Source organism: Pungitius pungitius, chromosome 21 (assembly GCF_949316345.1).
Source record: "Pungitius pungitius chromosome 21, fPunPun2.1, whole genome shotgun sequence".
NCBI classification, from domain to species: Eukaryota; Metazoa; Chordata; class Actinopteri; order Perciformes; family Gasterosteidae; genus Pungitius; species Pungitius pungitius.
In genome coordinates this window covers 7263377-7285912 of record NC_084920.1, presented here as the reverse complement: position 1 = coordinate 7285912, position 22536 = coordinate 7263377, and the positions used below count along the sequence as shown (strand labels likewise).

General features: G+C 42.0%; 5 protein-coding genes across 10 annotated transcripts; all 5 read left to right on the top strand.

Annotated features, from left to right (window-relative positions):
• The first annotated feature begins 6351 nt into the window (after positions 1 to 6351).
• LOC134107890 (uncharacterized) lies at positions 6352 to 10377 on the top strand. 2 transcript variants are annotated; one of them, XM_062560150.1, is made up of 5 exons: positions 6354 to 7632; positions 7987 to 8446; positions 8576 to 8644; positions 8718 to 8864; positions 9075 to 10375. In XM_062560150.1, the coding sequence occupies exons 1-5, from the start codon at positions 7544 to 7546 to the stop codon at positions 9300 to 9302; spliced, it is 993 nt and encodes a 330-aa protein (XP_062416134.1). In that variant the 5' UTR covers positions 6354 to 7543; the 3' UTR covers positions 9303 to 10375. The 2 variants fall into 2 exon arrangements, with proteins under 2 accessions (XP_062416133.1, XP_062416134.1); XM_062560149.1 differs by having other exon boundaries at positions 6352 to 7632; positions 7987 to 8644; positions 9075 to 10377.
• Positions 10378 to 10434: 57 nt separating this feature from the next.
• On the top strand, positions 10435 to 13054 carry LOC119208978 (uncharacterized). Of its 2 annotated transcripts, XM_037457842.2 has the most exons (5): positions 10437 to 10678; positions 11033 to 11492; positions 11622 to 11690; positions 11764 to 11910; positions 12121 to 13054. In XM_037457842.2, exons 1-5 carry the CDS (start codon positions 10590 to 10592, stop codon positions 12346 to 12348), a joined length of 993 nt encoding a protein of 330 aa, XP_037313739.1. In that variant the 5' UTR covers positions 10437 to 10589; the 3' UTR covers positions 12349 to 13054. The 2 variants fall into 2 exon arrangements, with proteins under 2 accessions (XP_062416131.1, XP_037313739.1); XM_062560147.1 differs by having other exon boundaries at positions 10435 to 10678; positions 11033 to 11690.
• A 10-nt stretch (positions 13055 to 13064) lies between these two features.
• On the top strand, positions 13065 to 16454 carry LOC119208976 (uncharacterized). Of its 2 annotated transcripts, XM_037457837.2 has the most exons (5): positions 13065 to 13709; positions 14064 to 14523; positions 14653 to 14721; positions 14795 to 14941; positions 15152 to 16452. In XM_037457837.2, the coding sequence occupies exons 1-5, from the start codon at positions 13621 to 13623 to the stop codon at positions 15377 to 15379; spliced, it is 993 nt and encodes a 330-aa protein (XP_037313734.1). In that variant the 5' UTR covers positions 13065 to 13620; the 3' UTR covers positions 15380 to 16452. The 2 variants fall into 2 exon arrangements, with proteins under 2 accessions (XP_037313734.1, XP_062416132.1); XM_062560148.1 differs by having other exon boundaries at positions 14064 to 14721; positions 15152 to 16454.
• A 57-nt stretch (positions 16455 to 16511) lies between these two features.
• On the top strand, positions 16512 to 19500 carry LOC134107889 (uncharacterized). 2 transcript variants are annotated; one of them, XM_062560146.1, is made up of 5 exons: positions 16514 to 16755; positions 17110 to 17569; positions 17699 to 17767; positions 17841 to 17987; positions 18198 to 19498. In XM_062560146.1, exons 1-5 carry the CDS (start codon positions 16667 to 16669, stop codon positions 18423 to 18425), a joined length of 993 nt encoding a protein of 330 aa, XP_062416130.1. In that variant the 5' UTR covers positions 16514 to 16666; the 3' UTR covers positions 18426 to 19498. The 2 variants fall into 2 exon arrangements, with proteins under 2 accessions (XP_062416129.1, XP_062416130.1); XM_062560145.1 differs by having other exon boundaries at positions 16512 to 16755; positions 17110 to 17767; positions 18198 to 19500.
• A 57-nt stretch (positions 19501 to 19557) lies between these two features.
• Positions 19558 to 22506, top strand: LOC119208979 (uncharacterized). Of its 2 annotated transcripts, XM_062560152.1 has the most exons (5): positions 19560 to 19801; positions 20155 to 20614; positions 20744 to 20812; positions 20886 to 21032; positions 21243 to 22497. In XM_062560152.1, the coding sequence occupies exons 1-5, from the start codon at positions 19713 to 19715 to the stop codon at positions 21468 to 21470; spliced, it is 993 nt and encodes a 330-aa protein (XP_062416136.1). In that variant the 5' UTR covers positions 19560 to 19712; the 3' UTR covers positions 21471 to 22497. The 2 variants fall into 2 exon arrangements, with proteins under 2 accessions (XP_062416135.1, XP_062416136.1); XM_062560151.1 differs by having other exon boundaries at positions 19558 to 19801; positions 20155 to 20812; positions 21243 to 22506.
• The last annotated feature ends 30 nt before the right edge of the window (positions 22507 to 22536 follow it).

Below are 22536 nucleotides of genomic sequence, written 5' to 3'. Positions count from 1 at the left end.
TCAAATTAGTAAAAAGAGTAATAGCGTTGTATAAATATATGAGTTGATAGGAGATGGAAAGAGGTGAGAGTGAGAGAAGAGAATCTCTCAGATCATTCAAAAAGGTAGATCAGGTACCAATAACCCGGGTGAGAGTGTTCAGAGAAGAGACAGAGAGCGTGAGAGTGGAGACTCTCAGAGTTCTGTTCAGACAGACAGATATCAATGACCTTAGGTAACCAAAAATTGGGTTTCAGAGTTCAGGTTTCAAAATTCAGGTTTCAAAATATCAGAGTTCAGTATACAGATAGAGTGGGATACAAAGATAGAGTTTCCAAAATCAAAGACAGAGAGGTAGATTTGACAGGAAAGCTAGAGTAATCATATTGTAGACAGAGTGGATACAAGGTATAGGATAGACAGAGAGCCAATGGGATAGAGGAGAGATGCTGGACAACAGGACACCTGCAAGACACACAAAAAAAACATCCGTTAGACAATCTTTATATATATATAAAATAAATAATTCTTCTGGTAAATGTTGACAAAGGGACATCAAAACTGTAGCAGGCTAAAGCTGTTGGTTGTACATCAAGAACTGTCAACGATGATTCCTGAGCCGATGGGGGGCTCCCGTGACAGGGGATGCTGTAGGTGCCCACAGCAAATTTGTCTCAGGGTAAACCCCTGAGACAAATTTATGATTTTGGGCTCCAAAGAATTGATTGAAAATATTTTTTTACGCTCTGACTGTGAACCAAGCACAACCTGTAACATAATACAGTGTTCTTCCCTACTTTTATAACATTATATATGTTAAAAATATGTCACCAGAGTAGCAACAGCCCTCAAATCTCTGGAGAAGACACAGCTGACAAAGCCGGGCTACGCTGCTAACGTACGCGCCGAAAATAAAACCAAGAGGTTGAGTAACACACACATGCTGCTCACACAGGCAATGCAGCTCGGCCATCGGTGATTCATTACAACTTCACTAAATGTTTTAAGAAAGTACATTCAGTTGGCAATCATATGTGAAAACTTACTGTAAAATATCCGAGAAGTCACCAACACTTGTAGGCGAGAGAGTAGACTGTTGGAGAGAGGAAAGAGGAGGCAGAAGGTATGAGAACTAAATGAGGGTTTTCAAGACTATTATTTTGATGGGAAGGCATTCTAAACTGGAAACCAATAAAAGATCAGTTTACTTACAGTAATATCTGAATGAATGTGTGAGCTTACACTTTAGAGTCACCAAAGAGTCACCAGCCGCAATAGTCTTTCTAGATAGAAAAAAGAATTTGGGAGGAGTAAGGAGGGTGACGGATGAACAGAGGGTGAGAAAAGGTAGATATTTTCAGTTCAGTTTATTTAACATGCAAGTACTTTCAAGTGAAACAATGCATTTCTTTATTGATAATTTCTGTCTCAGTGAAAAGTCAGTTTTCCCCAAAGTTAAAATATATATTGCAGTGTGGCAGTTTTGTGGCAACCCTGACTTATGTCAACAAGACAACATTATATTCTTTCCATATGTGTTAATGCCTCTTAGGGACTTAAATGGCTCCATAGTATGGTACATACAGTCAGAGCCGGAGAATTAGTTTGGTAGCAGCAAAGTATGAAATTAAAGAAAGAAATGTATAACTCTAATTCCACCTTCTCAAACGTAATATTTATATTAATTAACCACTTTATTCCTTAATAAAAATAAACTTAGCCCATTTCAAACAAAAATGAACTATTCAAATTATAAAGAAACAAAAATATACCAACAACTTCAAAAATGATGTGGCAGCCATCCATAGAATACAATGTAAATGTTTTTTAATAAATTGAAAATATCTACGCATGTTATTTGCAGTGTAGTTATGTGGTCTATTAGATATTTGTTGCATTATTTATAACTTACCACACACAATGCAGATAAGGAGGATGCTCTGTTGTCTAAGAGAGGAAACAATATGACTGACATTAAGAAGGTTCAACTTTGAGCCTTTAAACAAAACACCTTAGGAAATGATATATTACATACTGTGGGATGTGGGGTTCTCTGTGTGTGTCTTCTTGTATTTACTTTTTAGCTTGTAGAATAGATGTCCGCTTGTAGGACAGATGGCGTGACCGGATCGGTCCTTATAAGGCAGACAATGTGAATGGTGGAAGAGAGAACACAGGAAAAATTAAGATAAAATATTATCTGAGATAAAACACCTGCGACCGAAGGGAGAGCCAGTTTGAACCCATTTTCAGGGCAAGGCCGAAGGCTGCAGGAGAGAGTACCAGACACTCATTGTTCGGGGAAGGCATTTGTTACAGAAGGATGAACTGGGTTGAACCAACGTTCAAGGGCACCAGAGGGATTAAAACAGGTCAGTGTCAGAAGGCAGGCGGACTTTGGAAGGGATTTGCTTGCGATGCGTATTTCATTGTCTCCAGATATATCTGCGGAGAATTGCTCATGTACAACTTTTTCTCTTCTAAATAAATGTTAAACTTTTTAACTAATTTCCTGTAGTGGATTCTTCTATCAACCAACTCGGGTGGATAAGGAATATCCTAACAATACATAGAGAAGTAGATTACTGCTGTTCCATATTACCGAAATAATGAGGAATAAAGTGTAATTCAATCTCAGTCATATTAACGTAATGTTGTTGTGGACAATGTTTTTATGACCTTAAAAGAAATAGACTACATACATACAGCTGGTAAATAAACATATGGCGGAAAAACTAAATTAACCTGTTCTTATAAAGTCAATCATTAGCTTGAACTGGTCTCCAGCAGTCTACCACAGCCAATAAAGTTGACGTTTTACATAGATTTGCATTTTACATGTCCCAGGTTGGTAATATAATTATGTCAATTTATTGAGTTAACGTGATAAACTAACGTTAGTTAATTATGTTTCTCAAAAGCAACAAACTACTTTAAATGGAATTGACATCGGATTTGTTAATAGAAGAGTGAAATAGTCCCGTGGTTACCACATGCTAAAAGTAGCATTACGGTTAGAGAGGACGTGGCAATTTCATCAGTTGGCTGACTAGTTTGCCAGCGAGCAAAGTAACGCTAACCAGCTAACTCATAACTAATGCCTGGCAAACTAGTCAACTCAAACTGATAAAACCATTGCAATTTTAACCAATCTCCAATTAAATTTATTTGAATTATTATATTATTGTATTATAAAACGGGTAGATTAAATCCAGCGTTCTGATTGGTTGAGAGTGAGTCATGGGGTGTACATTATTGAGCTGAATAAGAATGTGCGAGATATTGGAAGGAGACCCAATGTTGTTTACATTAGACCTTCGGGGACTATTTTCTCTAGGCTACTGAAATGCGATTCACAACCATTTAGTGCTGAAGCTATTAAGCTACTTACTATTTATAATTTTGCTGGTATCTGCATCATAGCATAAGCAATAAGGTTTTGAGCAGTACTTTATCTTCAATAATGTAAAGCCTATTGCACCTTTTTGCTCAATGTTGCAAATGAATTAAAATCGCCTCCTTCCTCGTAATAAACTATGACACAAATAGAAATATTTCCCTTACGGCACACAAACGAACCCGTGACTTTGAAACGTTAAACTACGTAGACATAGAGGCTAACGGAGACTAGCCATATTAACTGAAACGATAGTTAGATAAATAAGTAACCCAAATAACCAGTTAATGCCAGTTCAACACATAGCTTAATACTGTTAACGTTACATATTTTTGTCTTCGTCATACTAATGTGTGGCTAACGTAGCGGCTAGGCAAGTGTTATCCACGAGTTGGCGTTGTCATACGGAGGGAATATTTCACGCTTTCATTAGCGTACAAATAGTGCACGGGTTACAAACGGATTACACCATTCAAACTATGAGCCCGGGGCTTAGTGGTACTTACCGGTCAAGACTTCAGAGGAAATTGACGGAGATCCGTTGAATGTGACGGAGATCTGTTGAATGTGACGTAGAATTTGATTGATGCATTCAGGAACATTCGGAAAGTCATAAATCCGGGTATCGATAGAAAACTGTGCCACACAAACCTCAAAGCTTAATTCATCAGCTATCTTAATGCATTTTATTTAATCCATAGTTGTCCTTTAAGAGCATTCGTATCATCAACAAGATACTGTAAAATAAGCTGATAAATTGACAAAAAGATATGGTCTTGATTAGGTAATGTTTTCCTAAGTCATTATATGAATTCAATGATATTTAGTTATTTTTAGTAAATAATTCGTGACATGTTTTGTTAATATCACTATCAACACTATTAACTTGCTATCACCCGCTGATCAACAACTGAATACGCAAAAAAAGAATGTTAGAGTTGTAATTGTGGTACTTGTGGTACTAGTACTAGCAGTAGAAGAAGTAACTACTAGTTTCACTAGTATTTGAAAGCAATTGTGGGGTACCTATTATTGAGGTAGAGATAATAATTGAGGCTTTTATGTTGAAATAATGGAATTGGGTGGGGGGGGGGTCTGGGAAACAGAATGTTATTCAAACCAAATGGACTTGGTAAAATAGATTTGTACAGCGCTCTTCTAGTCTTCTGACCACTCAAAGCGCCTTAACACTACATAACATCATTCACCCATTCACACAGTGGCACCTTCCCAACCAGTAACTAACATTCACACACTGTAGTCACAGCTAGAGGAACAATGCTGGGATCAAGTGTCTTGCCCAAGGACACATTGACATGCAGGTTAGCCGGGCCTGGGATCAGACGGCCAACCCTCTGATTGGAGGACGGCCGCGCTCCGCACTCACCCACAGTCGCCCTAAGCTAAGAAAACTAAAGTTATTAATTGATGGGCCACAAACATTACAGTAAGAATTCCCTCCATGGGGGTTGAAATACTAGTAGTACTAGTAATATTAGTAGTAGGGCTGTCAAATGATTAAAAATTTTAATCAAATTAATCAGAATTTTCAGTGGATTAATCATGATTAATCACCTGAATCCTAACAATTTTTTTTTTCTGAAATGCATAATAAAGATAAATAACAAGACACAGATACATAATTATCATTATTATTATCATAATTATTATTTTTTACATAAATACATGTTATTGATATTTGATTTTTTAATTCATTCCAGAAAATAATCAAATCAATGTTATTTGATAAGTTAGACTGATTTCCCTGCATGGCTCTAGAAGGGTCTCGAGCCTCTACAGTTTATCCCACTCTGCTGTGAGTTTGTGCTCCTGATGGTTCAGGGCTGCGATGACCAGACATGACCAGACATGTCAACCCTCCCGATGTTTTTTAAAGCCCCTCCCGAAAATCTCCCGGACCGACCTTTCTCCCGATTTCCACCCGAACAACAATATTGCTGCACCACCCGTCACTGGGCGCGCCGTTTCAGACCGAACAATGAAATTGAAATGATGAGAGAAGGTGGAGAGAAGGAGGTCATGTCAGGCTGCACTAATCAGCTAATTAGGATCAGCTGTGAGTCACAGAAAGAGCCCCAGCTCGTTGTCGCGGCAACGGAGCAGCTGCACTTAGCTCACAGAGAGTTACTGAGAACCCACACCTCAAACAAATGCTTCCTGGAGCAAAACTATTTGGAGTAGCCAAAAAATAATTACATTTTGAGCGACACAAGACTCTACCGAACGTTTGAGTGTAGTTTTTATGTCTTTATGTCTTTTAAAACTGCTCTACCAACAGTTTACAAAACATGGACCCTCTCTTGTCTTCCGACTTTGCCCGCACTCTAGCGCTCACTCTAAATTCGAAAAGGACCCCAAAACTAGTGAAACATAATGAGTGATTATGAAAAAACTATAATAGATATCAACAAGCTGTTTTTTTTAGGAAATTGTTAAGACTTGTTTCAACATTTTAAAGTTTAAATGGTGTCTCTAGCTGAAAGATTGGAAAAGCTGAAAAAGTTGAAATTTGAACAAGTTTTAAAAGGATTTGAAAATTTAATCCATTGGAAACCATGTTTTAATTTATATTAATTCAAATATAAGAGCTGAAAAGCTGAAAAGTCATAGCACCCCTCTCCTGAAGGAGCTGAACATTTTAATATTTGAATGGTCTTAATAGCTGAAAGTGTGAAGGAGTTGAAAGGTGCGGCGGAAGAAATAGAATAAGAACTAGAAAATGCATTTCCTGCAGAAAATGCGTTGGAATGCAGAAAGCTGAAATTAATTTCAAAAAGTTGCTTAAAGTACAGAAATGAAACAAGCTGAAATTATTCCAAACATTGCTGAACGAATAGAAAAAGCTAAAAATACATTTAAAAATTGCTGAAATTACAGAAATGAGAAAAGCTGAAATCAACTTGAAACAATTGCAAAAAAACTGAAATGGGAGAATTTTCTATGAATTCGAAATCACAGAAATAATAAAAGCTGAAATTATTTCTAAACATTGCTGAAAGAATAGAAAAAGCTGAAATACATTTAAAAATTGCTGTGTTGTTCTATGTTAACTTTTTGTAAAATGGATGTATAATCAGTTTAATCAATTCAATCAGTTATGACAAATCCATGTAATCGTGCAGTCTGTGTTCAATGTCCAATCAATACATGTTTTGATCCCTGATTACTGATTCAATTTTCAATCAATAAATGTTTGTCACAATTCTCGACTTTTCTTTTAAAGTCTTCAAAATCCCCGTGTAGCCTCGGATAGTGCTATTATTTGATTACTGTGTGGATGTTAAAAAGCCTTTAATTTTTGCCCACAAATGATAATTTACTCCTCGCGTGTTTCAGCATTAACTCTGATCATTTGTAGCCGGCATCGTGTGACGTCTGCCTTTGTTAGAGCGCTCTGTTTAGGACAGTTCTAATCAGTCTGTCGCTTCCACTCTGCCGCAACTCTCCCCATAGCAACCAGAGCCCCGCACACACAAGCAGCCGCTACGTCACACATAAACAAATGACTCTGTATCCAGTCAGCTGACGCTACCGGCAGCTAGCTTTCGTCGGCTAGCGCTACTATCGCGCTAGCTTTGCGGTGGCTGACAAGTTATGTCAGCAAGCGCAAACAAGTTGTACGAAGCTACTGCTGCTCTTGTATTTAGCCAGCTAGCCTACGTGGATAACCGTCACTCTGTCTGTCTGTCTGTCTGTCTGTCTGTCTGTCTGTCTGTCACTATTAGCTACGGAAATGGACGAGGGTCTCTGTTAGCTGTCCCTTTCCCGAGTACTGAAAGCAGCGCTTTACGCAGTGGCTGTTTAGCACAACAATGTCAAATATATACCTGTGTATGAACATCTATCTATCTATCTATCTATATCTATCTATATAGATATAGATATAGATAAATGCACACGTGTTATCTATCTATCGATTATTATCTATCTGATGGATACAACTCTGTGTATCCGGAACATATATATGTACATAACATCCGACTATTTTTATAATAAATGATAACACCAAATATGAAATGATAATCGTGTCCATAAATATTCAAAATAATAATTACTGAACTATAAAAGAGAGCAAAGAGAACAAAAACTTTGTTTCATGAGCACAAAACTCGCAAACGAGTTTTCCTGGACGAAGGGCTCGCGGACATGACGAGGCGGCGCGTGGACCTTCTAGAACATTGTCGGAGCCGCAGCGGCGCGAAAAATCCACTGCTGTCCATCCTGAACCGAGAAAGGTAGGTCACTTTGGTCCCTTAAAGATTCGATAAAAACGAGAGGCAAAAAAGCCGTGCTCTTTGAACCCCCTGCTTTGTATAACGTCAAACTTGGTCAAATAAATCAAAATAATATTAAAATGATATTAATTGAGAGGCTCGTGTAAAGACGTAACAGGTAGTTTAAATTTGAGAAGGCTGAAATGTTCGCCTTCAAGGGCTAGCATAAAACAGCACTCAGTTAATAGTAGGTAGCCTGTCTACATTCGATAAATACATACACCTGTTTAAAAATGAATGAAGACAGAAAATCTGCAAATGTCCATTTAGAAAAGACTTGCTGTGACTTTGACTATTTGTCTTTATTCATTTCAGAATGGCGTTAAGAAAAGTTCTTTCGTCGAAGCCCCAAACCCCTTACTTTAAGCCCCCGGCAATACACATTTGTGTGGTTGCACTGAAGGACCAGCATAGGGTCACGAGGTGGGACTTCCAGGACGGCAGAGCGGTGGCGGCCGTCACAAAAGCTAATGCCGTCATGGCCATCAGCGACGGGCACTCCGTGGCCAAAGTGACCCTGTATGAAGACCTGAAGGCCCAAGTTCAAGAGGGTGCTTCCTACGTGGTTCGTGGCTATAACCTGAGGGGCAATTCCCCTCCATATGCCTTTAATGTCTCAAGGGAGACAGAATTCTTTCGAAGCAGCGCCCTCGTCATCGACGAGAAATTACAAAACGAGGCCTTGAGGCTGATCAATCCTCGCTCGCCCCTGACCCCCCTCAGCACCTGCAGGGAATCTGCTGGTCTGGTCACGGTGGAAGGGGAGGTGGTCGAGGTAAGTAACTTTCCGTTTAACGGGACTGCGATATATATAGCCAATGTAGGTTGTTGCTGTAAAATTAAGAGTGTAAGTCCGCCGGACTGCAGCTATGAGAACATTAACACCCAAATCCACTGTGTTCAGGTGTCTGAGCTGAAGGAGGTGGTGGTGGCGAGGGACCGCGTGCCACTGCAAAACATCACGTTGAAGCAGGTGGGCTTTTTAATGAATGCCTATAGGTCACTTTGCATATTGTCAGCACAGTAATACACTATGTCATTCACAGGGGGAAACAAAGGTGCCCGTGTCCCTCTGGAGGGAAACCGCCCTCCACTGCTGTGAGATCGGGAACGTCCTGAGAGTGTCCCACCTGAGAGGGTCGGAGTCCAATTATGGATTCCGGCTCCAAACAACGGTGGAGTCAGCAATTGAGGTATGCCTACTAGGCTTTTTTTCTGCTTTTTCTTCATGTGTTAGTTACCTTGTTACGGTTATCCTCATCATCACAATAAATATGATAATGCATCAATTCAACAATGTATTTACGAAGCATGAAGCTGCATCAGATATTTTGTTGCGTATGCTATCAGTTTAATAGAACGTTTGTATGCTTGTGACCAAATACCTGCATGTCTTTCGCCAGGCGGTCAGTTCCACGGCAGCGGAGGAGGTTGGAGTTTACGGGGCAACACCGGCACGCGGGGCTCCCGGAAGCCTAAAAGTGCTCCTGGAGGACGACAGGACGCTGTTCATCGAGGAGAGCAAGTGGCTGCCAATAGCTGCCATAATGGAAGCGCCACCCTTACCGGTCAAAATAACCGTTAAAGGCAACACCATTGTCGCCATTGAAGCCATGCGGAAGGAGGAGTAGCTGTTTGAGTTTCTTTTTGTTGTTGCTGTTTTTGCTGTTGTTTTAATGTGTTCATTAGGAATCGGTTCTCCGTTGTTCAAATTACCTTTCACATTGTATAGGATGTTATTAATCAATTTGCCAAAGTTCATGTGTTCTGTTTTTGTTCTATGTTAACCTTTTGTAAAATGGATGTATAATCAGTTTAATCAATTCAATCAGTTTAATCAATTCAATCAGTTTATTCAATTCAATCAGTTATGACAAATCCATGTAATCGTGCAGTCTGTGTTCAATGTCCAATCAATACATGTTTTAATCTCTGATTACTGATTCAATTTTCAATCAATAAATGTTTGTCACAATTCTCGACTTTTCTTTTAAAGTCTTCAAAATCCCCGTGTAGCCACGGATAGTGCTATTATTTGATTACTGTGTGGATGTTAAAAAGCCTTTAATTTTTGCCCACAAATGATAATTTACTCCTCGCGTGTTTCAGCATTAACTCTGATCATTTGTAGCCGGCATCGTGTGACGTCTGCCTTTGTTAGAGCGCTCTGTTTAGGACAGTTCTAATCAGTCTGTCGCTTCCACTCTGCCGCAACTCTCCCCATAGCAACCAGAGCCCCGCACACACAAGCAGCCGCTACGTCACACATAAACAAATGACTCTGTATCCAGTCAGCTGACGCTACCGGCAGCTAGCTTTCGTCGGCTAGCGCTACTATCGCGCTAGCTTTGCGGTGGCTGACAAGTTATGTCAGCAAGCGCAAACAAGTTGTACGAAGCTACTGCTGCTCTTGTATTTAGCCAGCTAGCCTACGTGGATAACCGTCACTCTGTCTGTCTGTCTGTCTGTCTGTCTGTCTGTCTGTCTGTCACTATTAGCTACGGAAATGGACGAGGGTCTCTGTTAGCTGTCCCTTTCCCGAGTACTGAAAGCAGCGCTTTACGCAGTGGCTGTTTAGCACAACAATGTCAAATATATACCTGTGTATGAACATCTATCTATCTATCTATCTATATCTATCTATATAGATATAGATATAGATAAATGCACACGTGTTATCTATCTATCGATTATTATCTATCTGATGGATACAACTCTGTGTATCCGGAACAATATATGTACATAACATCCGACTATTTTTATAATAAATGATAACACCAAATATGAAATGATAATCGTGTCCATAAATATTCAAAATAATAATTACTGAACTATAAAAGAGAGCAAAGAGAACAAAAACTTTGTTTCATGAGCACAAAACTCGCAAACGAGTTTTCCTGGACGAAGGGCTCGCGGACATGACGAGGCGGCGCGTGGACCTTCTAGAACATTGTCGGAGCCGCAGCGGCGCGAAAAATCCACTGCTGTCCATCCTGAACCGAGAAAGGTAGGTCACTTTGGTCCCTTAAAGATTCGATAAAAACGAGAGGCAAAAAAGCCGTGCTCTTTGAACCCCCTGCTTTGTATAACGTCAAACTTGGTCAAATAAATCAAAATAATATTAAAATGATATTAATTGAGAGGCTCGTGTAAAGACGTAACAGGTAGTTTAAATTTGAGAAGGCTGAAATGTTCGCCTTCAAGGGCTAGCATAAAACAGCACTCAGTTAATAGTAGGTAGCCTGTCTACATTCGATAAATACATACACCTGTTTAAAAATGAATGAAGACAGAAAATCTGCAAATGTCCATTTAGAAAAGACTTGCTGTGACTTTGACTATTTGTCTTTATTCATTTCAGAATGGCGTTAAGAAAAGTTCTTTCGTCGAAGCCCCAAACCCCTTACTTTAAGCCCCCGGCAATACACATTTGTGTGGTTGCACTGAAGGACCAGCATAGGGTCACGAGGTGGGACTTCCAGGACGGCAGAGCGGTGGCGGCCGTCACAAAAGCTAATGCCGTCATGGCCATCAGCGACGGGCACTCCGTGGCCAAAGTGACCCTGTATGAAGACCTGAAGGCCCAAGTTCAAGAGGGTGCTTCCTACGTGGTTCGTGGCTATAACCTGAGGGGCAATTCCCCTCCATATGCCTTTAATGTCTCAAGGGAGACAGAATTCTTTCGAAGCAGCGCCCTCGTCATCGACGAGAAATTACAAAACGAGGCCTTGAGGCTGATCAATCCTCGCTCGCCCCTGACCCCCCTCAGCACCTGCAGGGAATCTGCTGGTCTGGTCACGGTGGAAGGGGAGGTGGTCGAGGTAAGTAACTTTCCGTTTAACGGGACTGCGATATATATAGCCAATGTAGGTTGTTGCTGTAAAATTAAGAGTGTAAGTCCGCCGGACTGCAGCTATGAGAACATTAACACCCAAATCCACTGTGTTCAGGTGTCTGAGCTGAAGGAGGTGGTGGTGGCGAGGGACCGCGTGCCACTGCAAAACATCACGTTGAAGCAGGTGGGCTTTTTAATGAATGCCTATAGGTCACTTTGCATATTGTCAGCACAGTAATACACTATGTCATTCACAGGGGGAAACAAAGGTGCCCGTGTCCCTCTGGAGGGAAACCGCCCTCCACTGCTGTGAGATCGGGAACGTCCTGAGAGTGTCCCACCTGAGAGGGTCGGAGTCCAATTATGGATTCCGGCTCCAAACAACGGTGGAGTCAGCAATTGAGGTATGCCTACTAGGCTTTTTTTCTGCTTTTTCTTCATGTGTTAGTTACCTTGTTACGGTTATCCTCATCATCACAATAAATATGATAATGCATCAATTCAACAATGTATTTACGAAGCATGAAGCTGCATCAGATATTTTGTTGCGTATGCTATCAGTTTAATAGAACGTTTGTATGCTTGTGACCAAATACCTGCATGTCTTTCGCCAGGCGGTCAGTTCCACGGCAGCGGAGGAGGTTGGAGTTTACGGGGCAACACCGGCACGCGGGGCTCCCGGAAGCCTAAAAGTGCTCCTGGAGGACGACAGGACGCTGTTCATCGAGGAGAGCAAGTGGCTGCCAATAGCTGCCATAATGGAAGCGCCACCCTTACCGGTCAAAATAACCGTTAAAGGCAACACCATTGTCGCCATTGAAGCCATGCGGAAGGAGGAGTAGCTGTTTGAGTTTCTTTTTGTTGTTGCTGTTTTTGCTGTTGTTTTAATGTGTTCATTAGGAATCGGTTCTCCGTTGTTCAAATTACCTTTCACATTGTATAGGATGTTATTAATCAATTTGCCAAAGTTCATGTGTTCTGTTTTTGTTCTATGTTAACCTTTTGTAAAATGGATGTATAATCAGTTTAATCAATTCAATCAGTTTAATCAATTCAATCAGTTTATTCAATTCAATCAGTTATGACAAATCCATGTAATCGTGCAGTCTGTGTTCAATGTCCAATCAATACATGTTTTAATCTCTGATTACTGATTCAATTTTCAATCAATAAATGTTTGTCACAATTCTCGACTTTTCTTTTAAAGTCTTCAAAATCCCCGTGTAGCCACGGATAGTGCTATTATTTGATTACTGTGTGGATGTTAAAAAGCCTTTAATTTTTGCCCACAAATGATAATTTACTCCTCGCGTGTTTCAGCATTAACTCTGATCATTTGTAGCCGGCATCGTGTGACGTCTGCCTTTGTTAGAGCGCTCTGTTTAGGACAGTTCTAATCAGTCTGTCGCTTCCACTCTGCCGCAACTCTCCCCATAGCAACCAGAGCCCCGCACACACAAGCAGCCGCTACGTCACACATAAACAAATGACTCTGTATCCAGTCAGCTGACGCTACCGGCAGCTAGCTTTCGTCGGCTAGCGCTACTATCGCGCTGACAAGTTATGTCAGCAAGCGCAAACAAGTTGTACGAAGCTACTGCTGCTCTTGTATTTAGCCAGCTAGCCTACGTGGATAACCGTCACTCTGTCTGTCTGTCTGTCTGTCTGTCTGTCTGTCTGTCTGTCACTATTAGCTACGGAAATGGACGAGGGTCTCTGTTAGCTGTCCCTTTCCCGAGTACTGAAAGCAGCGCTTTACGCAGTGGCTGTTTAGCACAACAATGTCAAATATATACCTGTGTATGAACATCTATCTATCTATCTATCTATATCTATCTATATAGATATAGATATAGATAAATGCACACGTGTTATCTATCTATCGATTATTATCTATCTGATGGATACAACTCTGTGTATCCGGAACAATATATGTACATAACATCCGACTATTTTTATAATAAATGATAACACCAAATATGAAATGATAATCGTGTCCATAAATATTCAAAATAATAATTACTGAACTATAAAAGAGAGCAAAGAGAACAAAAACTTTGTTTCATGAGCACAAAACTCGCAAACGAGTTTTCCTGGACGAAGGGCTCGCGGACATGACGAGGCGGCGCGTGGACCTTCTAGAACATTGTCGGAGCCGCAGCGGCGCGAAAAATCCACTGCTGTCCATCCTGAACCGAGAAAGGTAGGTCACTTTGGTCCCTTAAAGATTCGATAAAAACGAGAGGCAAAAAAGCCGTGCTCTTTGAACCCCCTGCTTTGTATAACGTCAAACTTGGTCAAATAAATCAAAATAATATTAAAATGATATTAATTGAGAGGCTCGTGTAAAGACGTAACAGGTAGTTTAAATTTGAGAAGGCTGAAATGTTCGCCTTCAAGGGCTAGCATAAAACAGCACTCAGTTAATAGTAGGTAGCCTGTCTACATTCGATAAATACATACACCTGTTTAAAAATGAATGAAGACAGAAAATCTGCAAATGTCCATTTAGAAAAGACTTGCTGTGACTTTGACTATTTGTCTTTATTCATTTCAGAATGGCGTTAAGAAAAGTTCTTTCGTCGAAGCCCCAAACCCCTTACTTTAAGCCCCCGGCAATACACATTTGTGTGGTTGCACTGAAGGACCAGCATAGGGTCACGAGGTGGGACTTCCAGGACGGCAGAGCGGTGGCGGCCGTCACAAAAGCTAATGCCGTCATGGCCATCAGCGACGGGCACTCCGTGGCCAAAGTGACCCTGTATGAAGACCTGAAGGCCCAAGTTCAAGAGGGTGCTTCCTACGTGGTTCGTGGCTATAACCTGAGGGGCAATTCCCCTCCATATGCCTTTAATGTCTCAAGGGAGACAGAATTCTTTCGAAGCAGCGCCCTCGTCATCGACGAGAAATTACAAAACGAGGCCTTGAGGCTGATCAATCCTCGCTCGCCCCTGACCCCCCTCAGCACCTGCAGGGAATCTGCTGGTCTGGTCACGGTGGAAGGGGAGGTGGTCGAGGTAAGTAACTTTCCGTTTAACGGGACTGCGATATATATAGCCAATGTAGGTTGTTGCTGTAAAATTAAGAGTGTAAGTCCGCCGGACTGCAGCTATGAGAACATTAACACCCAAATCCACTGTGTTCAGGTGTCTGAGCTGAAGGAGGTGGTGGTGGCGAGGGACCGCGTGCCACTGCAAAACATCACGTTGAAGCAGGTGGGCTTTTTAATGAATGCCTATAGGTCACTTTGCATATTGTCAGCACAGTAATACACTATGTCATTCACAGGGGGAAACAAAGGTGCCCGTGTCCCTCTGGAGGGAAACCGCCCTCCACTGCTGTGAGATCGGGAACGTCCTGAGAGTGTCCCACCTGAGAGGGTCGGAGTCCAATTATGGATTCCGGCTCCAAACAACGGTGGAGTCAGCAATTGAGGTATGCCTACTAGGCTTTTTTTCTGCTTTTTCTTCATGTGTTAGTTACCTTGTTACGGTTATCCTCATCATCACAATAAATATGATAATGCATCAATTCAACAATGTATTTACGAAGCATGAAGCTGCATCAGATATTTTGTTGCGTATGCTATCAGTTTAATAGAACGTTTGTATGCTTGTGACCAAATACCTGCATGTCTTTCGCCAGGCGGTCAGTTCCACGGCAGCGGAGGAGGTTGGAGTTTACGGGGCAACACCGGCACGCGGGGCTCCCGGAAGCCTAAAAGTGCTCCTGGAGGACGACAGGACGCTGTTCATCGAGGAGAGCAAGTGGCTGCCAATAGCTGCCATAATGGAAGCGCCACCCTTACCGGTCAAAATAACCGTTAAAGGCAACACCATTGTCGCCATTGAAGCCATGCGGAAGGAGGAGTAGCTGTTTGAGTTTCTTTTTGTTGTTGCTGTTTTTGCTGTTGTTTTAATGTGTTCATTAGGAATCGGTTCTCCGTTGTTCAAATTACCTTTCACATTGTATAGGATGTTATTAATCAATTTGCCAAAGTTCATGTGTTCTGTTTTTGTTCTATGTTAACCTTTTGTAAAATGGATGTATAATCAGTTTAATCAATTCAATCAGTTTAATCAATTCAATCAGTTTATTCAATTCAATCAGTTATGACAAATCCATGTAATCGTGCAGTCTGTGTTCAATGTCCAATCAATACATGTTTTAATCTCTGATTACTGATTCAATTTTCAATCAATAAATGTTTGTCACAATTCTCGACTTTTCTTTTAAAGTCTTCAAAATCCCCGTGTAGCCACGGATAGTGCTATTATTTGATTACTGTGTGGATGTTAAAAAGCCTTTAATTTTTGCCCACAAATGATAATTTACTCCTCGCGTGTTTCAGCATTAACTCTGATCATTTGTAGCCGGCATCGTGTGACGTCTGCCTTTGTTAGAGCGCTCTGTTTAGGACAGTTCTAATCAGTCTGTCGCTTCCACTCTGCCGCAACTCTCCCCATAGCAACCAGAGCCCCGCACACACAAGCAGCCGCTACGTCACACATAAACAAATGACTCTGTATCCAGTCAGCTGACGCTACCGGCAGCTAGCTTTCGTCGGCTAGCGCTACTATCGCGCTAGCTTTGCGGTGGCTGACAAGTTATGTCAGCAAGCGCAAACAAGTTGTACGAAGCTACTGCTGCTCTTGTATTTAGCCAGCTAGCCTACGTGGATAACCGTCACTCTGTCTGTCTGTCTGTCTGTCTGTCTGTCTGTCTGTCTGTCACTATTAGCTACGGAAATGGACGAGGGTCTCTGTTAGCTGTCCCTTTCCCGAGTACTGAAAGCAGCGCTTTACGCAGTGGCTGTTTAGCACAACAATGTCAAATATATACCTGTGTATGAACATCTATCTATCTATCTATCTATATCTATCTATATAGATATAGATATAGATAAATGCACACGTGTTATCTATCTATCGATTATTATCTATCTGATGGATACAACTCTGTGTATCCGGAACAATATATGTACATAACATCCGACTATTTTTATAATAAATGATAACACCAAATATGAAATGATAATCGTGTCCATAAATATTCAAAATAATAATTACTGAACTATAAAAGAGAGCAAAGAGAACAAAAACTTTGTTTCATGAGCACAAAACTCGCAAACGAGTTTTCCTGGACGAAGGGCTCGCGGACATGACGAGGCGGCGCGTGGACCTTCTAGAACATTGTCGGAGCCGCAGCGGCGCGAAAAATCCACTGCTGTCCATCCTGAACCGAGAAAGGTAGGTCACTTTGGTCCCTTAAAGATTCGATAAAAACGAGAGGCAAAAAAGCCGTGCTCTTTGAACCCCCTGCTTTGTATAACGTCAAACTTGGTCAAATAAATCAAAATAATATTAAAATGATATTAATTGAGAGGCTCGTGTAAAGACGTAACAGGTAGTTTAAATTTGAGAAGGCTGAAATGTTCGCCTTCAAGGGCTAGCATAAAACAGCACTCAGTTAATAGTAGGTAGCCTGTCTACATTCGATAAATACATACACCTGTTTAAAAATGAATGAAGACAGAAAATCTGCAAATGTCCATTTAGAAAAGACTTGCTGTGACTTTGACTATTTGTCTTTATTCATTTCAGAATGGCGTTAAGAAAAGTTCTTTCGTCGAAGCCCCAAACCCCTTACTTTAAGCCCCCGGCAATACACATTTGTGTGGTTGCACTGAAGGACCAGCATAGGGTCACGAGGTGGGACTTCCAGGACGGCAGAGCGGTGGCGGCCGTCACAAAAGCTAATGCCGTCATGGCCATCAGCGACGGGCACTCCGTGGCCAAAGTGACCCTGTATGAAGACCTGAAGGCCCAAGTTCAAGAGGGTGCTTCCTACGTGGTTCGTGGCTATAACCTGAGGGGCAATTCCCCTCCATATGCCTTTAATGTCTCAAGGGAGACAGAATTCTTTCGAAGCAGCGCCCTCGTCATCGACGAGAAATTACAAAACGAGGCCTTGAGGCTGATCAATCCTCGCTCGCCCCTGACCCCCCTCAGCACCTGCAGGGAATCTGCTGGTCTGGTCACGGTGGAAGGGGAGGTGGTCGAGGTAAGTAACTTTCCGTTTAACGGGACTGCGATATATATAGCCAATGTAGGTTGTTGCTGTAAAATTAAGAGTGTAAGTCCGCCGGACTGCAGCTATGAGAACATTAACACCCAAATCCACTGTGTTCAGGTGTCTGAGCTGAAGGAGGTGGTGGTGGCGAGGGACCGCGTGCCACTGCAAAACATCACGTTGAAGCAGGTGGGCTTTTTAATGAATGCCTATAGGTCACTTTGCATATTGTCAGCACAGTAATACACTATGTCATTCACAGGGGGAAACAAAGGTGCCCGTGTCCCTCTGGAGGGAAACCGCCCTCCACTGCTGTGAGATCGGGAACGTCCTGAGAGTGTCCCACCTGAGAGGGTCGGAGTCCAATTATGGATTCCGGCTCCAAACAACGGTGGAGTCAGCAATTGAGGTATGCCTACTAGGCTTTTTTTCTGCTTTTTCTTCATGTGTTAGTTACCTTGTTACGGTTATCCTCATCATCACAATAAATATGATAATGCATCAATTCAACAATGTATTTACGAAGCATGAAGCTGCATCAGATATTTTGTTGCGTATGCTATCAGTTTAATAGAACGTTTGTATGCTTGTGACCAAATACCTGCATGTCTTTCGCCAGGCGGTCAGTTCCACGGCAGCGGAGGAGGTTGGAGTTTACGGGGCAACACCGGCACGCGGGGCTCCCGGAAGCCTAAAAGTGCTCCTGGAGGACGACAGGACGCTGTTCATCGAGGAGAGCAAGTGGCTGCCAATAGCTGCCATAATGGAAGCGCCACCCTTACCGGTCAAAATAACCGTTAAAGGCAACACCATTGTCGCCATTGAAGCCATGCGGAAGGAGGAGTAGCTGTTTGAGTTTCTTTTTGTTGTTGCTGTTTTTGCTGTTGTTTTAATGTGTTCATTAGGAATCGGTTCTCCGTTGTTCAAATTACCTTTCACATTGTATAGGATGTTATTAATCAATTTGCCAAAGTTCATGTGTTCTGTTTTTGTTCTATGTTAACCTTTTGTAAAATGGATGTATAATCAGTTTAATCAATTCAATCAGTTTAATCAATTCAATCAGTTTATTCAATTCAATCAGTTATGACAAATCCATGTAATCGTGCAGTCTGTGTTCAATGTCCAATCAATACATGTTTTAATCTCTGATTACTGATTCAATTTTCAATCAATAAATGTTTGTCACAATTCTCGACTTTTCTTTTAAAGTCTTCAAAATCCCCGTGTAGCCACGGATAGTGCTATTATTTGATTACTGTGTGGATGTTAAAAAGCCTTTAATTTTTGCCCACAAATGATAATTTACTCCTCGCGTGTTTCAGCATTAACTCTGATCATTTGTAGCCGGCATCGTGTGACGTCTGCCTTTGTTAGAGCGCTCTGTTTAGGACAGTTCTAATCAGTCTGTCGCTTCCACTCTGCCGCAACTCTCCCCATAGCAACCAGAGCCCCGCACACACAAGCAGCCGCTACGTCACACATAAACAAATGACTCTGTATCCAGTCAGCTGACGCTACCGGCAGCTAGCTTTCGTCGGCTAGCGCTACTATCGCGCTAGCTTTGCGGTGGCTGACAAGTTATGTCAGCAAGCGCAAACAAGTTGTACGAAGCTACTGCTGCTCTTGTATTTAGCCAGCTAGCCTACGTGGATAACCGTCACTCTGTCTGTCTGTCTGTCTGTCTGTCTGTCTGTCTGTCTGTCACTATTAGCTACGGAAATGGACGAGGGTCTCTGTTAGCTGTCCCTTTCCCGAGTACTGAAAGCAGCGCTTTACGCAGTGGCTGTTTAGCACAACAATGTCAAATATATACCTGTGTATGAACATCTATCTATCTATCTATCTATATCTATCTATATAGATATAGATATAGATAAATGCACACGTGTTATCTATCTATCGATTATTATCTATCTGATGGATACAACTCTGTGTATCCGGAACAATATATGTACATAACATCCGACTATTTTTATAATAAATGATAACACCAAATATGAAATGATAATCGTGTCCATAAATATTCAAAATAATAATTACTGAACTATAAAAGAGAGCAAAGAGAACAAAAACTTTGTTTCATGAGCACAAAACTCGCAAACGAGTTTTCCTGGACGAAGGGCTCGCGGACATGACGAGGCGGCGCGTGGACCTTCTAGAACATTGTCGGAGCCGCAGCGGCGCGAAAAATCCACTGCTGTCCATCCTGAACCGAGAAAGGTAGGTCACTTTGGTCCCTTAAAGATTCGATAAAAACGAGAGGCAAAAAAGCCGTGCTCTTTGAACCCCCTGCTTTGTATAACGTCAAACTTGGTCAAATAAATCAAAATAATATTAAAATGATATTATTGAGAGGCTCGTGTAAAGACGTAACAGGTAGTTTAAATTTGAGAAGGCTGAAATGTTCGCCTTCAAGGGCTAGCATAAAACAGCACTCAGTTAATAGTAGGTAGCCTGTCTACATTCGATAAATACATACACCTGTTTAAAAATGAATGAAGACAGAAAATCTGCAAATGTCCATTTAGAAAAGACTTGCTGTGACTTTGACTATTTGTCTTTATTCATTTCAGAATGGCGTTAAGAAAAGTTCTTTCGTCGAAGCCCCAAACCCCTTACTTTAAGCCCCCGGCAATACACATTTGTGTGGTTGCACTGAAGGACCAGCATAGGGTCACGAGGTGGGACTTCCAGGACGGCAGAGCGGTGGCGGCCGTCACAAAAGCTAATGCCGTCATGGCCATCAGCGACGGGCACTCCGTGGCCAAAGTGACCCTGTATGAAGACCTGAAGGCCCAAGTTCAAGAGGGTGCTTCCTACGTGGTTCGTGGCTATAACCTGAGGGGCAATTCCCCTCCATATGCCTTTAATGTCTCAAGGGAGACAGAATTCTTTCGAAGCAGCGCCCTCGTCATCGACGAGAAATTACAAAACGAGGCCTTGAGGCTGATCAATCCTCGCTCGCCCCTGACCCCCCTCAGCACCTGCAGGGAATCTGCTGGTCTGGTCACGGTGGAAGGGGAGGTGGTCGAGGTAAGTAACTTTCCGTTTAACGGGACTGCGATATATATAGCCAATGTAGGTTGTTGCTGTAAAATTAAGAGTGTAAGTCCGCCGGACTGCAGCTATGAGAACATTAACACCCAAATCCACTGTGTTCAGGTGTCTGAGCTGAAGGAGGTGGTGGTGGCGAGGGACCGCGTGCCACTGCAAAACATCACGTTGAAGCAGGTGGGCTTTTTAATGAATGCCTATAGGTCACTTTGCATATTGTCAGCACAGTAATACACTATGTCATTCACAGGGGGAAACAAAGGTGCCCGTGTCCCTCTGGAGGGAAACCGCCCTCCACTGCTGTGAGATCGGGAACGTCCTGAGAGTGTCCCACCTGAGAGGGTCGGAGTCCAATTATGGATTCCGGCTCCAAACAACGGTGGAGTCAGCAATTGAGGTATGCCTACTAGGCTTTTTTTCTGCTTTTTCTTCATGTGTTAGTTACCTTGTTACGGTTATCCTCATCATCACAATAAATATGATAATGCATCAATTCAACAATGTATTTACGAAGCATGAAGCTGCATCAGATATTTTGTTGCGTATGCTATCAGTTTAATAGAACGTTTGTATGCTTGTGACCAAATACCTGCATGTCTTTCGCCAGGCGGTCAGTTCCACGGCAGCGGAGGAGGTTGGAGTTTACGGGGCAACACCGGCACGCGGGGCTCCCGGAAGCCTAAAAGTGCTCCTGGAGGACGACAGGACGCTGTTCATCGAGGAGAGCAAGTGGCTGCCAATAGCTGCCATAATGGAAGCGCCACCCTTACCGGTCAAAATAACCGTTAAAGGCAACACCATTGTCGCCATTGAAGCCATGCGGAAGGAGGAGTAGCTGTTTGAGTTTCTTTTTGTTGTTGCTGTTTTTGCTGTTGTTTTAATGTGTTCATTAGGAATCGGTTCTCCGTTGTTCAAATTACCTTTCACATTGTATAGGATGTTATTAATCAATTTGCCAAAGTTCATGTGTTCTGTTTTTGTTCTATGTTAACCTTTTGTAAAATGGATGTATAATCAGTTTAATCAATTCAATCAGTTTAATCAATTCAATCAGTTTATTCAATTCAATCAGTTATGACAAATCCATGTAATCGTGCAGTCTGTGTTCAATGTCCAATCAATACATGTTTTAATCTCTGATTACTGATTCAATTTTCAATCAATAAATGTTTGTCACAATTCTCGACTTTTCTTTTAAAGTCTTCAAAATCCCCGTGTAGCCACGGATAGTGCTATTATTTGATTACTGTGTGGATGTTAAAAAGCCTTTAATTTTTGCCCACAAATGATAATTTACTCCTCGCGTGTTTCAGCATTAACTCTGATCATTTGTAGCCGGCATCGTGTGACGTCTGCCTTTGTTAGAGCGCTCTGTTTAGGACAGTTCTAATCAGTCTGTCGCTTCCACTCTGCCGCAACTCTCCCCATAGCAACCAGAGCCCCGCACACACAAGCAGCCGCTACGTCACACATAAACAAATGACTCTGTATCCAGTCAGCTGACGCTACCGGCAGCTAGCTTTCGTCGGCTAGCGCTACTATCGCGCTAGCTTTGCGGTGGCTGACAAGTTATGTCAGCAAGCGCAAACAAGTTGTACGAAGCTACTGCTGCTCTTGTATTTAGCCAGCTAGCCTACGTGGATAACCGTCACTCTGTCTGTCTGTCTGTCTGTCTGTCTCTCACTATTAGCTACGGAAATGGACGAGGGTCTCTGTTAGCTGTCCCCTTCCCGAGTACTGAAAGCAGCGCTTTACGCAGTGGCTGTTTAGCACAACAATGTCAAATATATACCTGTGTATGAACATCTATCTATCTATATAGATAGATAGATAGATATAGATATAGATAAATGCACACGTGTTATCTATCTATCGATTATTATCTATCTGATGGATACAAC

What these genes read in the sequence shown, in the direction of transcription:
- LOC119208978 (XM_062560147.1), top strand. Translation starts at nt 10,590, where the DNA reads ATGACGAGGCGGCGCGTGGACCTTCTAGAACATTGTCGGAGCCGCAGC. An exon ending in AAAACATCACGTTGAAGCAG is followed by an intron (nt 11,691 to 11,763) that starts GTGGGCTTTTTA and finishes TGTCATTCACAG; the next exon opens with GGGGAAACAAAGGTGCCCGT. An exon ending in CGGTGGAGTCAGCAATTGAG is followed by an intron (nt 11,911 to 12,120) that starts GTATGCCTACTA and finishes GTCTTTCGCCAG; the next exon opens with GCGGTCAGTTCCACGGCAGC.
- LOC119208976 (XM_062560148.1), top strand. Translation starts at nt 13,621, where the DNA reads ATGACGAGGCGGCGCGTGGACCTTCTAGAACATTGTCGGAGCCGCAGC. An exon ending in TCCATCCTGAACCGAGAAAG is followed by an intron (nt 13,710 to 14,063) that starts GTAGGTCACTTT and finishes TATTCATTTCAG; the next exon opens with AATGGCGTTAAGAAAAGTTC. An exon ending in CGGTGGAGTCAGCAATTGAG is followed by an intron (nt 14,942 to 15,151) that starts GTATGCCTACTA and finishes GTCTTTCGCCAG; the next exon opens with GCGGTCAGTTCCACGGCAGC.
- LOC134107889 (XM_062560145.1), top strand. Translation starts at nt 16,667, where the DNA reads ATGACGAGGCGGCGCGTGGACCTTCTAGAACATTGTCGGAGCCGCAGC. An exon ending in TCCATCCTGAACCGAGAAAG is followed by an intron (nt 16,756 to 17,109) that starts GTAGGTCACTTT and finishes TATTCATTTCAG; the next exon opens with AATGGCGTTAAGAAAAGTTC. An exon ending in AAAACATCACGTTGAAGCAG is followed by an intron (nt 17,768 to 17,840) that starts GTGGGCTTTTTA and finishes TGTCATTCACAG; the next exon opens with GGGGAAACAAAGGTGCCCGT.
- LOC119208979 (XM_062560151.1), top strand. Translation starts at nt 19,713, where the DNA reads ATGACGAGGCGGCGCGTGGACCTTCTAGAACATTGTCGGAGCCGCAGC. An exon ending in TCCATCCTGAACCGAGAAAG is followed by an intron (nt 19,802 to 20,154) that starts GTAGGTCACTTT and finishes TATTCATTTCAG; the next exon opens with AATGGCGTTAAGAAAAGTTC. An exon ending in CGGTGGAGTCAGCAATTGAG is followed by an intron (nt 21,033 to 21,242) that starts GTATGCCTACTA and finishes GTCTTTCGCCAG; the next exon opens with GCGGTCAGTTCCACGGCAGC.
- LOC134107890 (XM_062560149.1), top strand. Translation starts at nt 7,544, where the DNA reads ATGACGAGGCGGCGCGTGGACCTTCTAGAACATTGTCGGAGCCGCAGC. An exon ending in AAAACATCACGTTGAAGCAG is followed by an intron (nt 8,645 to 8,717) that starts GTGGGCTTTTTA and finishes TGTCATTCACAG; the next exon opens with GGGGAAACAAAGGTGCCCGT. An exon ending in CGGTGGAGTCAGCAATTGAG is followed by an intron (nt 8,865 to 9,074) that starts GTATGCCTACTA and finishes GTCTTTCGCCAG; the next exon opens with GCGGTCAGTTCCACGGCAGC.